At 45.5% G+C, this 16,950-nt stretch overlaps 1 protein-coding gene across 1 annotated transcript; it reads right to left on the bottom strand.

The window, feature by feature from the left end:
• Window positions 1–5,090: 5,090 nt before the first annotated feature.
• On the bottom strand, window positions 5,091–14,806 carry THOC3 (THO complex subunit 3). The gene is made up of 6 exons (XM_019637479.1): window positions 14,387–14,806; window positions 13,580–13,736; window positions 12,063–12,267; window positions 8,587–8,748; window positions 8,375–8,475; window positions 5,091–5,693 (listed from the first exon to the last, which is right to left on the bottom strand). The coding sequence occupies exons 1-6, from the start codon at window positions 14,714–14,716 to the stop codon at window positions 5,530–5,532; spliced, it is 1,119 nt and encodes a 372-aa protein (XP_019493024.1). The 5' UTR covers window positions 14,717–14,806; the 3' UTR covers window positions 5,091–5,529.
• Window positions 14,807–16,950: the final 2,144 nt, after the last annotated feature.

The raw sequence follows: 16,950 nt of genomic DNA, 5'->3' as shown, positions 1-16,950 counted from the left end.
TAGATTGAAGAACAAAAGGACAGCAACTTGTCTGTTCCCCTTTCCCCAATTCCCCAGCACTGTTCCCATCCCCCCAATTCCCCAATAAAAATCTTCAAAAAAAAAAAAAAGATCCCAGGACCATCTGACACCGCAGTCCACGCGCTTCCAAGCCAGACGGGGCCAAACTGGGTAGGGAGCCGGGCCGGGGCCCCGCGCCTGCCGGCTCTGACGTCTGAACAGGCATAGGCTTCCTGTATAGGTCCTGGTCTTTATTTAATGGAGCCACCAGGCCCAGGCCCAGCTGCCTCCACCCAAGAAGCCTTCTGGCAAATCCCAGTCTTGACCTCCTTCTCTGTGACACTAATAATAGTGGGACAGGAACTTAAGAGAGGCCAAAGCCCTCAGAACATCCTCAGGTAACCATGCCCGGAGGAGAGGTGGGTTACAGAATGACCGCCAGGCAGCAGAAGCCTAAAGCTTAGCTGGACACTCTCCTGGACGCAAGGACTGTTGAAGGGAAGCCCACCGCACCAGGCCAGGCTGGTCCGTGTCCCCAAGCCTTTGCCTAGACCAGCCCTCTGCCTCCAGCCTCCTCCAAGGGTTGCCTGGCTGACTCCTGTTTACCCTTCCAGGACGGACCGGAATGCGTCCTTCAGGAAGCCTCCGTCCACACTCTCGGGCACGCCTGTGTCATTTCTGTGCCACCGCCCGCCGTTCTACAGACCAGAGAAACAGCAGGGCTATAGGGCAGTGGTTCTCAGCTGAGCTGGAAGTTAGACTCCCCTGGGGGGGTTGGCTGGGGTGGGGTGGTTCTAGGGTATAACCAGGGCTGAGAAAACCTACCTCCTGGGAAGGACCTGGGTTTGGGAGCCACACACAGAGGTTTAGCTCCTGCTGTTCCACCTGAGAGCTGTATCACTGGAGCAAGAAAAGGAGCCTCACATCCTGTGAGCTGGGGGTTGTACCACCTACCTCTGTGAGTTACCATGAGGGTCAAGTGAGGGCTTCACCTTTCTCAGCTCACCACCACCCCGCTTCCTCCCCTCCTCCGCTGTCCTCACAGCCCTCTCCTCCAAAGCAAGGACTGAGCCTGGCTGACATTCTGCCCAAACTTTCCCAGCCGTTCACACATTTAATACATATTTATCGAGCCCCTGCTTGGTAGTGGTGGGCACTGTGCTAGAGACTAGGGATAAAGCAATGAACACACCGGGAAAAGGTCCCACGACACTGGCAGTTGAGCTGGGAAGATGGTCGCACAACAAGCAAACCTGTGAGTACCTGCTGATTAAGTACTCTCAATGAATTCACAGTGAGAAGAGATCAAGCAACAGGGCAAAGCAAGGCTGCCGGCATGGAAGGGGGAAATTAAAGCCGAAACACTGAGCGCACGACCTGGAAAATGAGATGTTGGAAAGTTCAGTGAGGCCACTGCAGTGCTTTCCACAAGGGACAGACACGGTTTGACTTGCTGTTATGAAACCACTATCATGCCGTGTTACCATCATGTCCACGCCAGGCTGTGGGTCCCTGGGATGGAGACTGTCTGATCTGCACATCTGTACCCTCAGCACCCAGCCCAGGCCTGGCACAGGGTGGGTGTCGAGTGGCTGGTTGAACAAACCTTCTTGCCCTCCATGTGTTATCTCCCTTCAGTTCACTGAGCTAACCTTAGTTCTCTGGCTTCTGCCCACCAGCATCGTGATAGCTGTGCCAGAAAGCACCGGACGAGCCCCAATGTGGAAGGCTGACAATCCTCTGAGACTCCTCGTCTTTACATTTATTTATATCTCTGTGATGGATAAGGCACATCTAGACTCGGCTGAAGCTACACAGTTGGGATTTGGGTCCCACATGCAGGACATAACACAGTGAAAGAACTAATGTACTGACCGTCTGCCCCTGAGCAAGTCCCCTAACTCCCCGGAAGCTCGGTTTTCACCTGTAAAATGGGTCCCCGGTGCTGTAGTCTGCCCTTCCCCTCTCCTGTACGATGCCCAGCACTCAGAAAGGTCAGCCGTTTGGTCAGTCAGCAACGATCCTTCCTACAAAGAGGGCGAGAGAGCCTCCTGCCACTGTGAATGCAGCACTTGAGCCACCGTTTGGGAGACGCAGCCCATCATGAATGTTTCAGTAAACAATCAGAGGCACGGTCACCTTCAACCTGAACTCCACGGTGATGTCCCATCAGGAGAGACTTCTCCAGGCTGCCCTGATTCCGCACTCTGGGTACAGCCGATGCAGGTACAAACTGGCCCATGCCCAGCCCAGCTCCTCGGTCCTCAAAGCCATCCTTCTCCTCAAGGGGAAGGCAGGTGTTTATTAAGCATCTCCCGTGTGCCAAGTGCTGTGCTCAACACTCCACACACACTTGATCTCGTTCGCTTCTTCTAACAACCGAAAGACACGAGGCTTCGTGATCCCCACTGTCTGGAGGATCTGTCCCTGCTGGGCCTGGGACTCCAGCTCTCAGGTGTGCCGTCAGCCTTATTCCCACCGCACCAGCGTCCGAGGGAGGAATGAAGGCAATGCCTCACCGATATACGACACTGCTGCATGTGCAATGCACAGCCATATGTATGACTTACCTTTGAATTCTGTCTACGGCTTTTCTCCTTCCCAAGAGGGTAGACATTGCATGGTCCCCTTGGTGACGAAAATCCTTAGGGAGTACACCTTTGGCACAGGACAGGGACTGAGTGTATTTGCCCCATCCCTGGTCATTCTAAACTGAACCTGCCCACAACCACATCCCAACCAGCTCATAACATACACACTCACATACCACTCTGCTCTGGGGCCTCTCAGAACGGGCCTCTTCCTGGCTCGTCCTCTGGCGCGCCACACCACAGTCGCCCGATGCAGACAGCAGAGCCCGCTCCTCGGGTCCGCTTCTGACCAGGACGCCCTCCCTCAGCCTCCCAACACACTCCGCCAGGAACTACCCCCCACCCCCGCCACCACCCACTGCACAACCTCATCCTAACACAGGGTAAGGTGGAGGGAACAACCCTCAAGGCATAGACACTTCACACAAGCTTGCCATTTGGCAGGTTTCATCCTTTCCTGGATCTCAAGCCACAGAGAATCCAGGATCTCAGCAAGAGGTACCATTATCTTTTTTTTTTTTTAACACCATAATCTGAACTATTTCTTAGCCTGACTTGTAATTCCAGTCAACACAGAAATGGGTCACTGGCACCGCAAATCCAACTTCCCCTGACAACTACAGTCCAGGTCAGAGCTGCCCTCACCACCCACTTCTGGTTTGGTGTCTGGAATAGTAACTACTCGGCATGCCGAGAAGTACCGAATAAATGGCCACATGACTCTGAACGGCATCTTTCCTGCTCTGAACTAGAAAATTCACTGAAACCACAGGAGTCTCAGATCTGGGACAAATCATGGCATTTCTCCAGGAAAGAGCCCCGCCAGGACTCCGAAGCCAAAACAGAGATGTCAGCACGACCCTGAGTCAGTGAAGGCTGCCACAAGCTGGAGCTTTCTTCCCGGGTGTGTCTTCCTGTTGCTACAACTCCCATTAGGTGAAAGCAACAAATCTCTTGTTTAAGCGACAGGTGGCATGAATCACTTTCCACAAACCAAGAGAAAAAATTCACATGGATGGGAGAGGAGGGACGTAATCCAATACCAAAACCTTGAGCATCCGGCAGCAGTGACAAGGAGGGTATATAAACACAGCAGCAACCACAAGAATGGCAAATAATTGCAAAAACAAGAAACGATGCACCACAAGTTACTCCCAGTGACATGAACAACACTGAACCTCTGACACTTATTGTATTGCAAAGAGAAAGGCCATTTTCAGAAAAGGTGGGGCAAAGGCGGTTCTGGGGGCTGGAGGAAATACTGAGCCTGAAGACCAGGCTCAATTGATCAGACGTTCACACAGGCCAAGAGTTGGCTGCTCAGAGCCCTGGTTTACTCATCTGTAAAACGGGATGGCAAATGGAAACAGAATAGCCATTGCAATGCACACATCTAAATCTGAACACCTGAACACCATCATTTAATAAGTAACACTGTTAAACTCCAAGGCAGGAAAATTGATAACACCAACCCCAGAATGTTGCAAAATTGAATAGCAGCTGATGTAAAGTGCTCATTCCTGTACCAGACACATGGAGAATGTACAACTAAAAATGTCTACTAAGACATAGCTGTTTACAATACTGCCCAACATGGAGCTGGGCTCCTTGCTTGATTTATCTTGTCATTTTTGTCTACCCTTCAGGAGTTCTATAAACGTTTTTATGTATGAATATGAGCATGGGAAAACTCCTAGAAGGATATACACTAAAATGCTAATAGTGGTTAACTCTTGGTGCCAGAAATATGATTTTTCTTTTGGCTTACATGCTTTTTCCAAATTTTTCTACAAAATCACTTACTGAGGTATCTTCCTATTTTTTTAATGCCAAAATACATTCAAATACAATGAAAATCAAGACACTGCTCTCAAGTAAGAATTCGCTACATAAGCCACTCCTCTTGGAGGTCAGAGCTGACCAAAGCTTTGATCTGCTGGCACGTGCTTTTAACAACTTACCCCCTTCCTTCATTTTGCCGCCAACCAGGACAAAGTCGTTCAGTCATTCAATTGGGTCCTCATTCTTTGCATGTTTCCATTTTAACTTCCCCAGTCTTGACTTTCTATTCTAATTGATACTTCTTATCCTGATTTTATTTACGTGTATATTTTACTACTTTTCTCGGTATTTATCATAAATTTGTTATCTACAAATCTTTTGAAGAACCAGGCCAGGTACTACGTGTACATACGTACGTGTACACACACACACACACACACACACACACACACACACACTCTCTCTCTCTCTCACTCACAGACACAGACACATCCTCTCCCTGCCTCCACCACGTGCCCCCCCCCCCCAATGACTTCAAGGACTTTTAAGGACTGCCACTGCCCATGCACGTCCCATTTTGTCCCTACATTTCGAAGTTCTTGTGGTAGGACATTAAATGATAGAATTACAACCTTTAAACTCTTTTTGAGATTTTTTTTAAAAATACAAAATTGCAACATCTCCCTATAATAAAATAAAAATACCATAAGTTCAAAGTCCTAAAAGTCTCATAATAAAAGTCAGTTTTATTAAATGCTCAATTGTCAAAATTACATGTTTTTTTTTTATTAAAAAATCTCCAACCCCGACTCACCCTTCTTCACCTACCCCTCCAAACTAGGTATTGTCAAAGCAGAAGCCAGCCCAACGAAGTCCACCTACACCCAAAAGCAGGAAGTCAGGAGGTCCGTCCGCAGAGACGCAGAGAACAAGGTATGCTGGAGTCACCACCCACACTGCTAAGCGCTCACACTGGAGGCAAGAGTGCAGCCGCCAACAAAACAAACACGAAGGGAACTGGAATGAGCAGCCGACGAAAGACTTTTATAGTTATACCAATCTACAAATACTCTAGGTGCCCACCCACTCCAAGAGAACGGACCAAACTAATACACAAAGGCAGGCCAGGGCCTTCCCCCTGCGCCAGGGCCTCCCATCAGGAGTCATTAGGAAGCCCAAACAGCTTCACAGTGCCTGCTTCCCGACTACTGTCATATTTGCCATCTTTGTCATCACAGGCAAATGCCAGCAGAGGCCTTTTGGGGTGCCAAGCCACAGTGAAGGTCGGGGACTCACACTGCACCTCCCATAGTTTGTCGCCTATAAAAATCAACACAGAGAAATCAATCAATACATTAATAATAAGAGACCACACTCATTAAGTTCTTAGTTGTATTAACTCATTTAACCCACTTAATAGCCCCGAGATGGATACAATCATTACCCCATTTTAGAGACACTGAGGCGCAGAGAGGTCGCAAGCCAGTAGGTAGCAGAGCAGGAACTGAAGGCAGACGGGTTAACTTCAGAGCCTATGCTCTGAACCCCTGTGCTGTACTCCCTGGAGAAACAGTGAATTGAACAGCGGCTGATGTTTGTTGAGCACCCCATATGAATCAGACGGATTAGCCTTTATTTCCATTAAGTATAATGACAATCCAGAGAGACAGGTAATAATTTTCAACCCCATTTTATAAAGAAACAGGAGACTTAACAGGGAAGTCACACCTCAAGGAAGGAAGGGAGTCAACATACGGAGTCAGTCTTTTTCCAAAGCTACAGCTCTATCTACTAAACCTCAATGCCTTGCAATAAAAGTGAAGGGCGGGCCGAGTGGCGCGTTGGTTAAGAGTTGGCTTGGGACACCAGCTCTGAGCAGCAGAGCCCCCGTTCGGATCCCATATTAGGGCCAATGACGCTGCGCCCTCTACAGCTAAGATGGTGAACAACAGCTCAACCTGGAGCTGGGCTGCCATGAGTAGCCGGCGACAGCATAGGCTGCAGTGAGCTGCCATAAGCTACCGTGAGCAGCCAGCAGCCTGTGTAAGCTGCCAAGAGCCACCATGAGCGGCCGTCCAGGGGCCGGCGACCAATCTGGCTCACCCGGGAAGAGTACAATGATCACAAGACCAACATGGGGCAGTGAAGAGACATCCTCCATAACTAGACTGAAGAACAAAAAGACAGCAACTTGTCTGTTCCCCCTCCCCGATCCCCCAGCGCTGTTCCCCTCCCCCAATTCCCCAATAAAATCTTTAGAAAAAAAAAAGTGACACACTCTTTTCCCAAAAATTTTATTCCTCCCACTTGTTGAAATTAAACATGATTTTCAAAAGCTGTTATTCCTTTAGTTTCACTTAACTTTTTTTCAATCTTAAGGTTAAGATTAATGTAGTAAAACATTTAGAGCGGTGACAAATAAAAAATGTAGCACATGTTCAATATACTTCAAACTAGCCAACTGTGGTATGTGCATTATATTGCAATAAAGCTGTTTTACATATATTTATATACATGCATGCATGTGTGTGTATGCGCATGTGTGTGGAGAGAGAAGGGGTGGAGGGAGGGAGAGGAAATGAGAGGAAGCAGGGAATGGAGAGAGGGAAAGAGGTTTTGTTTTAAGTAATTCTATTTCAGGAACAGTTACCTACTCATGATGCTACGGTCTGGCAGTCCATAGCTCTGGTGTGAGCAAAGTTCTGAATTACACAGACATAAAGAATGGTTTCAGAGTGTGCTACTACTCTTTCATTTCTCTTTAACTCCATGTCATTTGTTATGGGATTGGTCAGCATATTTATACAGTTCAAGAAAACCAGAGTACACATGAAGAGGGCTAAATGTTTCCCAAATAACCATGTGGTTTCATAAACTTTAACATCTTGTTGTTTACTGGAAAGTTTAATCTTTGAATGATAAATAAGGTGCTGACGGTATGAGACTGACATTACTATTCCAGACCATAAGTTCCAAGAGACTTATACAGTGTGTCCGGTGTGTTTGAAAAGCTGAAAATTAGGTGGACTGTATTAAGGTTCTGTTATATGGGGTTTGACAATTAAGTCTGCAAGCTCATCCTAGAAAAAGTGCTACATACTTCATTGCTGAATATCATTATGGTCACCTTCGAAGTACTCCCCTTGGGAAGCTATGCACCAACGCCAGTGCCTAGTCCACCCTTCAAAGCAATTCTGGAACTCTTTTTCTGGAATGGCCATCAGAGCTGTGGTCATATTACTCTTGATGTCCTGAATGTCATCAAAATGTCTTCCTTTCAATATTTCCTTTGTTTTGTCTTTGTGTAAAGAAAGAAGTCATTGGGGGCCAGATCAGGTGAGTAGGGAGGGTGTTCCAATACAATTATTTACTGGCTAAAAACTCCCTCACAGACGGTGCCGTGTGAGCTGGTGCATTGTTGTGATGCAAGAGCTATGATTTGTTGGCAAAAAGTTCAGGTTGTCTAACTTTTCCACGCAGCCTTTCAGCACTTCCAAATAGTCAACTTGGTTAACTGTTTGTCCAGTTGGTACAAATTCATAATGAATAATCCCTCTGATATCAAATGGTTAGCAACATCATTACAAGTTCGCAAGCTTAATTGTCAGGTCATGTGTGTGCGTGCGTGCGCGCACGCGCGCATTCACATGTACACAAAAGATAGAAATATCCCACAATGCTAAAAAAGAGGTTATAATTAGATGGTGGGACCACAGACGACGCTTTTTTATTCCTTGTATTTTCTATATTTTAAATTTTCCATTATAATGAAAGAATTAAAAGTTAATAAAATGCAACATATTTTCCTACGTCACTTTCCTTCAGACCTGCCCATGTTTCCTAACTCTTTGCTCCCTCATTACCTGTTTATTAAGGAGATAAATTCATTTATACTAATGCTGGTGAATTAGTAAGGTACAGAGATGAAAACACATGACAAGAGAAGTCCCGACGGCCAGAGATGAAAGACAGAAGATTAAGGTAGGGAGGATTTTAGTTACCTGTCTCTACTTCAGCAATGTCAATAAAATGATCTTCCGATGCTGATGCCAGCATTTTCCCATCATGGCTAAAACTGAGGGTCCTCACAGGCCAATCCAGCCTGTAACACAGATTAGACAGAGGAGACATTATAGTAACCCAGTAAGAGGGCACAATTTCACCCAAAATGAAAATTAACTTTCCAATAAGGAAAGTGCTGGCAGTCGCTTACCTGGAAAAGCACCGAACACACACTAATTCATCCACATCCCAGAGGCTGACCAAAGCATCCGCACTTCCTGTGGCAAAGTACTTCCCCATGGGGTCAAACTTGATACAGATGCAGTTAGAAGGATGGGCATTGATGGACTGTACGGGCTTGAGCTCTGGGTAGCTGAAAAGCAAGACAGACAGCAATGAAACTGTGGGAAGAGGACTGTGGTGCTAAGACGATAATAGGAGACACTGAAAAAAAACCAAAGTAAAACAGAATACCAAAGACTGTAATTCAAGAAAACTTTCCTGAAATAAAGATTTCAAGCAACATATTGAAACAGCACACCACACGCCTGAGAATATGAAGCCAGACATGAGGACATACAGTAATAAAATTACTAGATTTAAAGAAAAAGAATATTAGATTATCATTAGACTTTCTGATAGTAACACTTCATGCCAAAAGAAAATGGAATTAACATATTTAAGATACATGAGCAAGAAAATATAAATCGAGGATTTTTATTCTAGCAAAATTATCAATTATAGAGCTCAAATAGTAAGCACAATATAATAAAGCATCTATAACTTTAATAAGTATATAAGTTATAATAAGTACGAACTCAGGGAATACTGTTCCCATGAACCCTTCCTGAGGAATCTAGAGAATGAACTTTGACAAGAAACTGACTAGAGACTTATCACCATCGGGCTAGTAAGTGAGCATTACAAAGCTTCTTATAGAAACTACATATGGTTAAAAGGAAAAGTATAATATGGAATGGCTGTATACTCTGACAATATATAGTATTAACTATTTTTTGAAATGAAGGCAGGATGAGGAAAGCACATGCAAAAAGCAAAATTTCCTGTTTTAATTTGAGTAATTACACTGGTGGTGGTGGTGGTGGTAGTGGTGGTTTTAACTGTATGTGTCACATGGCATGAGTAACCATGGGACATTCTAATTCCACTGCATCTCTGAGATCCAGAATACTCGGTTAGGAAGGAAAGAGATATATCTGTAAAATTAAGAGGTTTAATAAAATTTCTGTAGTCCTGAATTTTAATTGGAAGTTATCAGCATAAATTCACAAGGTATTTTATCTTTAAAAATACATACATATATTTCCTAGCTGTTCACTAGAAAGGTCTAGAAACAAGGACCAACCCAGCAATATGGACATTCCTAGCTCCACTATTATTTCCCAGTAAAAAAAGCCCAGGGATTAACAGAGAATTTTATGATCAAAGGCCTGGGGCAGGAAATGTACAAGGTGAAGTTGAAACATGTTGTCATATCAGAGAGCAAGAAACTAAATACTAGGATTATGCCAAACAAAAAAGACTCAGGAATCCATTTGAAGAGACTTCCATTGGCCAATGATGGGATAATTTGAGCTTCAATAAGGATAATAATTAGAATAGATTGAAAGACATCTACCATGCTTAAATACATGAGTCCATAATGATGTTTCCTAGCTGGTCATCTTTGAAGGTGATAGGGAACTAATTCACTGATGACAAAAGGAAAGAATCAAGCATTTGTCCTGCCTTTCCTAAATGAACTGTATTCCTGGGTAACCAAGCAGCAGACGAGAGAAGTGCCTCTTACATTCTGACAAATAAATAAGCATATGAAATCAGCAACATCCAGAGTGGAAGAATCTCTACAAGCTAATAGTCTGGTTTTTCAAAAGCTAAGTTATAAGTAAAAGAAAGAGATGGAAGGGGACCCTATAATTTAACAGACTTAAAAGACATATAGGGCCGGCCGAGTAGCTCATTGCTTGAGTTGACTTGGGAGCACGAGCTCTGAGCAGCAGGGCCACCGGTTCAGATCCCACATGAGCCAGTGACACTGCGCCCTCTACAGCTAAAATGGTGATCAATAGCTCAACCTGGAGCTGGGCTGCTGTGAGTCGCCGGCAACAGTGTAGGCTGCATTGGGGCTGCAGTGGGCTGCCGTAAAGCTACCGTGAGTGGCCATTCAATGGCCGGTGACCGATCTGCCTCAGCTGGGAGACGCACAACGATCACAATACCAACATGGGCCAGTGAAGCGACGTCCTCCACAACTAGACTGAAGAACAAAACAGCAATCTGTTTGTTCCCCTTCCCTGATTCCCCAATGCCGTTCCCTCCCCCAACTCCCCAATAAAATCTCAAAAAAAAAAAAAAAAAGACATAAAATTTTTTTTAACGGGCAGAAGAACTAGAGTATCTAGAGATGCATACCTGGTAGCTAAAACTATAAAATTCAAGATAGTACTTACTTTTGAGGGGAGGGAGTTATGATTAGGATAGAGCCTATGGACTGACTTCTGGGGTAGCCAGCAAATACATCGTTCTTGAGTGGGGTTACACAGGTGTTATGCATATAATTGCTTTTTAAGCTATACATTTGCTTTACGTAGTTTTCTACATCTGTGTTTTATTTTGTAGTTAAAAAGGCTTTAAAAGGAAGGTATAGAATCCCCACTGCCTAGAGAATAAAATTCAAGTTGCTAAGCATAGAATTCCAGGCCTTTCATAAGCTAGTCCCAAGTTATATTTCAACTCTATCTTCCCATTTTCAGACCCTCTCTTCAGACACCTTAATTGCCACCACTACCAGCAACCCTGATCTACAAACTGCTCTCCAAATAAATCATGCTCATTCACACCTGTTTTGTCAATTGTGCAGTTCTCTTTTTCTAATTCTTAAAAGTCTACTTATATTTCAAGGTCAAACGCAGAAGCTGCCTCTTTCAACCCTCATCGCCCATGGTCAATGAGTTTTCCTTGGGATTCCACAGCAAATTCCCAGCCTCTCTAACATAAAACCTACTTCTCTGCCTTGCATTGCGCACGCAAGGATAGAAAGGACAGAACGTGAAAGACCTGAATTTCAATTCCACAATTTCAATCATTGAGAGAGCAAATATTTAATGAAATGCTTACTATGTGAAGCAGGTACTGGGCTAGGCACTAGGGATTCAACAGTAAACAAGTTAAACACAGTCCCTATCCTCATTGATTTTAAGTCCAATGGAAGATATAGACAAGTAAACATGCGATTACAATATAAAATGATAAATGCTCCCCAAAGGAAGTACATAAACCTCTAACCTTGTGGGGCGGCGGGAGGGGCACGGCCGGAGGAAGCTTCCCTAGAGGGAATATTTAAGCTGAGACTTTAAGGGTATAAGTTAGCCATAATTCAAGGTGCATCCAGTTCTAGTGCTCACCAGCTGACTAGTGCCTTAACCTCCCCAAATCCCAGATCCTTATCTATCAAATGAGAAGCACACCCTCAATCCTTTAGAATTTCTTTGGGGACCCAGCAAAATATAAGGTGCCTGACTCAAAGGCACTCAGCAGAGGTCAGGATCCTTTATTACCATTTGTCCTTTAAGCTCCTTCAGGACAGGCACATCTAATTCATCCTGTATCCACCAGAGCACCCAACTGTTAAAGATATGACAGTCCCCTAAGCTAGGACCCCCTCACCTGAGGATGTTGATACAGCCGTTGCCATTTGTCAGAAAAAACATGTTATTGTCATTGTTCCAGGAGATTTCATTGACCTCAAATTTGAACTGTTCCTCCGCTTTGGAACGGTGTGTCTTGGCATCAATAAAGGTCACCACATCATCCTTGTTGCCTACGGCAATGGTCTGCCCATCGGGACTCCAGCAGATATTAATGTTCTCCCCTAGGAAACCAGATATAATCAGTAAAATAATCTGCCCATAATCCTCCAGGAGTTTGTTATCCTCGAAGGAAGACCAGAGTTCTCTCCAGAGCTCATTCATTAAGGTCCTAGAAAACGGAAGGCAACTCCCACCTAAGGACCAACCATGAGTCCAGCACATCTGTCTGCAATTTTCCCCATTTGGTCCTCACAGTACTGTATTATTATCACTTTATTATTCCCATTTTACAGATGAAGAAACGGAAGACAAGAAAAAGGGGACAAACTGTCAAAAAGCTATTAAGTAACAGAGTCAAGATCTAAACGTAAATTTATTCTCTTACACCAGCATTTCCCAAACTCCAGTCATTCGCATGCCACTTTCACAATTTTTATCCTAGCCATGTAACAGCTATATTTTTCTTTATTGATGTTTTCTTAAAATTGGCTCCAACACTGTTTTACTTAAGTAAATTTAGCTTTAATTTAGCAATAAATTCTATAAGCTGGTTCTTTTCTTCTAACAGACATGAAAACATACACATAACCGTTCTTTAATGTTCATCCACGTACCACCTAAGTCATTCATGCATGATCCATTGTATACGTGGGGAAAGCACTGCATCGTTCCACCTACAGGTACAAGTCTTGTCAACAAAGTCCAGTGACCCACACTGAACACATCCAGTAAAAATTTCATCAACTTATCCAATTCTAAGATGCATATGTTTTCACATTTTATTATCTATGATGCATCTTAAAATGCATCAAATGCATCTCAGAATTTGTGGTGTACATGGTTATCTGGAAGCTTTATTTTCTTTCTTAACGGCACTTAAAATATTGGTGCATCTTATAATCAATGACATCTTAGTCAATAAAATATAATAAATGACCTCAAGACAATGCCTGGTGAAGGACAGTCTATAAATGTCATGCACAACTTTCAGGTCATTTTCTCCCAGACCACCAGGACCATCCAAGCATACATCTCCCACCATACCTCGACCACCAAATTCCTATGGCTACCTAAGAGTTTGCTCAAATTCTGTGAGGCCTTCCCTGTCCCCCAGGCTGACTTAAGCGTTTCCATTCTGGGTATCCACCATGTGGACATCTCCATTATAAAACGAACCATGTCATATTATGTTAGTTGCCTTTTTTTTTTTTTTTTAATGTATATGTCTCTCTCGCTGCATTAAACTGTGAGGTCTTTTCAGCTCAGGGTGTCCCATAACTAGCACAAGGCCAGGCACAGAAAAGATATTTGGAAAATGTTTGTTGAATACTCTTAAGTGAGCTTATCTCCCCATCGCCCTCTCTCTGAAGTCACCTTTCGTGTTCACAGTAGCAATGCATTTGGTCGTCCTCACGTCCCAGATGCGAATGGTTTTGTCTCCAGAGGCAGTGACGAACAGGTCGGGATTACTTGGGTGCCAACAGAGCTGGTCCACACTATCCCCGTGCCCCCGATAATTGTTTTCTTTGACCTGAAAGAACAGAATCCGGATGTCACTTCACGCATATGTACCTGCCTCCACGTGCAACTTCTTAACTTGATTCAAACCAAGGTACCATCCTGTGGCCAACGAAACTCGGGAGAAGGTTAAAAAGCCCAGTCCTTCCAAGCCTCTTCCCTAAACCTCTCCCCAGCCGCCGCCCGCCCTCCCCAATCACTCTCAATCGGCCGAGGCTGGGCTCGCACCGTGGCCCTCGCTCCTCGGCCCTCCCCGGCCTCCCTCCGTTCTGCGTTCCACCCTGACGCCGCTACCAAGGTTCCCAGCGCACCTGCTCACTCCCACAGGAGGCCCTATCCTAGTCAAAGGCGCCCCACCAGGCCCACAGTCCCTGGCCGCTCCTCGCCGCACTGTCTTCCTACCGCTCTCCCGCACCCCCTCCTCACCCCAGCCCCATTCACCCCCCCTTCACGCCTCCTTCCTGCTACACTTACTATTCATACCCCACTCCCTCCGCATCCCCACTTTCCCCTTGCCACCCGCTCTTCCTCTCCGCCACACCCCCCTGCCCCCCAGCCCGTTCACGCCGACACCCCCACATTCCTCGCTCTCGCACCACACCCCCTCCGCCCCCCCTCACCGCAGCCCTTCTCCCCGGCCTGGGCCGGGCCCTGAAAGCTCACCAACCGGTCCTTCTCCAGCAAGAAGACGCTGGCCGTCTTGTCGAAGGACCCCGAGGCCAGGCGGCGCCCGTCGCAGCTCCAGGCCACCGAGTGCACCTTGGCGCTGTGCGCCGGGAACTCGCGCGTCTTGCTGTGGCCCCGGAACAGCTCCTGCATCCCGAGCACGTAGCGCGTCGGAGTGCTGCTCACTGAGCACCAGGGGGCCAAGGAGCCGGGACCGCTCTGGCCCAGCGCCGAGGGCCCCATAGCCGCCGCGGGTACCGCCATGCCGAGCCCGCACGGACGCCGCCGCCTCAGAGCAGTCAGTCCTGCCGCCGCCGCCGCACGCATGCGCTCCAAGAGCCGCCGCTCTCCCGCGCAGCCGCACTGGGGCCCACCTGGACAGGGAATTCCAATCCCGGCATGCAGTGCGCTCCGTCCTTTGCCTTTTGAAACGGTGATGATTCTGCTTTAAATTTGTTTGACAATTAACGATTCTGAGGCTTTTAGGGTCCCTGTTTCCCCTTTACCTATGGTTTGGTAGGTATATTTGTATCCCTGTTTAATCGAAGACGGAAACAAACGCTATCCTTCTAAACCTCAGTTCTCCATCAGTAAAATACCTTTTTCTAGAAGTTGCTTCCCACCCCTCAGCCCCCTCCCTCCCTTAGAACACAAAGCCCTTGACTTCTTGCTGGAGAAGGGCCAGCTGGTGAGCTTATCCCGCGTAAAAGGCTGGGGGGTGTTGACGGGAGCAGAGTGTTGAGAAGGGGTCTGGAGGTTTTTTTTAAATAAGCAAATACAGAATAAAAAAGTAAATGTCCTTATTCACACCCCTACGTTAAACCACAGGTCCAGCAGCTTCGAGCTGAAGAAACCAGTGGTGAGCTATCAGCTACAGCCAAAACCCTGGAGAAGGGCTGTGGGCTGGGGGAGATTTTGGGTGGTGAGGAGGTGGGTGGAAATTTGTTTAAAAACAAATCTTTTGTGAATTTACAATTATCTCAAAAAGTTTAAAAAACAAAAATTTTAAGGTAACGCATACACTTGGTAACAAGTGTAAAAAGTACAAAATGGAATAGAGCGAAAAGTAAGTTAACCTCCCTCGTGTGTCCCCAAATTCCCCTTGAGAAAAATATTGTCAAATTATTTGTGTGGCCTTCCAGAGATAGTGTATGTGTAAATAAGCACCTTGGGAGAGGTACATCAGTGTATGTGTAGCCTTCCCCGCCCCCCCACCCCAACATGGTAGCATTCCTTACATATCTTGCTTTCTGATAAATACATGTAAGAAATCATTTCTTATCAGTATGTGCAGGTGTCTCATTCTTAATGTAGTCTTTAATGATATGGATATATAATCATTTATACATCCATATTCAACTAATTATTCAACTGGTTCCCTTCATGGATATTTAGTGTCCATGAATTTGCTTGTATTATAGAACAATACTGCAGTGAATATCCCTATACAAACTTCATTGTGCACATATGCACTTTTTTATATGAACACGTATTACCAAAACACCTGTGAAGAGGTTTTAATAATCACATTTCCGCCAGCATCACTGGAGAGTGTCATAAGGTCCTAAATAATAAAATGAGTCCACATATAAAGCACATGCATAGCTCCACGAGGGGCCTTAGGAAATGAGCCCCTTTTCTTTTCCCAATTCCCTTCTCTATCCCACTGCACCCAGAAATTGTTAGAGACTTCAAAGCCTTTTAGACTCCACAGAATACCAATGATGTCACTAAAATCTTGGGGTAGGAGACTGTTTGGTGCCTAATTTTCCCTCCCATTATAGTCCCTCCTACTGCCTTGCAGGAGCTGATGTTTGCTGCAACTCTGGATGTTTTTACATACAGGAGTCTTAGGACCTTTAGGGTCACTTGCGGCAGAATCGGGTCATAAATAATAATGTCAGAGATAACAGGATGCATAGAAAGAATTTTCAGGGGGTGAGGGAGACATCCTACAGTGAAGGAAGAGTAGATAAGGAAGAAGGGGGGCTTGATGTATAAGTCCTTTGATGGTGGGGGACTTTGGAGAAGCTATGGGTGCTAAAGAAATCACCCCTGGCAAAGCCTCAACATATAGGTGTGTGTCAGTCAGGGTTCAACCAGAGAAGCAAACTACTAGACAATATGTATTGTGGTTGTCCCCAGTTCCAGAAGACCAGACACTAATATACCGCCCCCCACCCACCCAGCAGCAAGTCACTTTTCTGAATTTATTGGTTAAAAGATGCCATAAACCAACCCAGCACTCACATGTGGGCTAGTAGGGAAATTCAAAAATTAAGTGAAAACACCCAACCCACGAATAGCAAAATATCTGAGGAAAACTCTAACATCAGAAATGAGAAACACCACACATCACAAAACAGGGAAGTAACACCTAAGGAAATGGAACTAACAGGGCAAACAGAACGTGACTTGGTTCTTCTCTCCTCCGAGGGTGAAGAAACTGGCTCAGAATGTCTTACACCCGAGCCTCAGCTCTGACATTCCCAAACCAAGAATTTGCCTCCTGTATTCTGGTTCCATTGTGACAATCTCCCCTAAGGCAAAGGATGACTCAG

The sequence above is a fragment of the Hipposideros armiger genome, unplaced genomic scaffold (assembly GCF_001890085.2).
Source record: "Hipposideros armiger isolate ML-2016 unplaced genomic scaffold, ASM189008v1 scaffold_33, whole genome shotgun sequence".
In the NCBI taxonomy this organism is placed as follows: Eukaryota; Metazoa; Chordata; class Mammalia; order Chiroptera; family Hipposideridae; genus Hipposideros; species Hipposideros armiger.
This window is presented reverse-complemented; position numbering and strand designations above follow the sequence as displayed.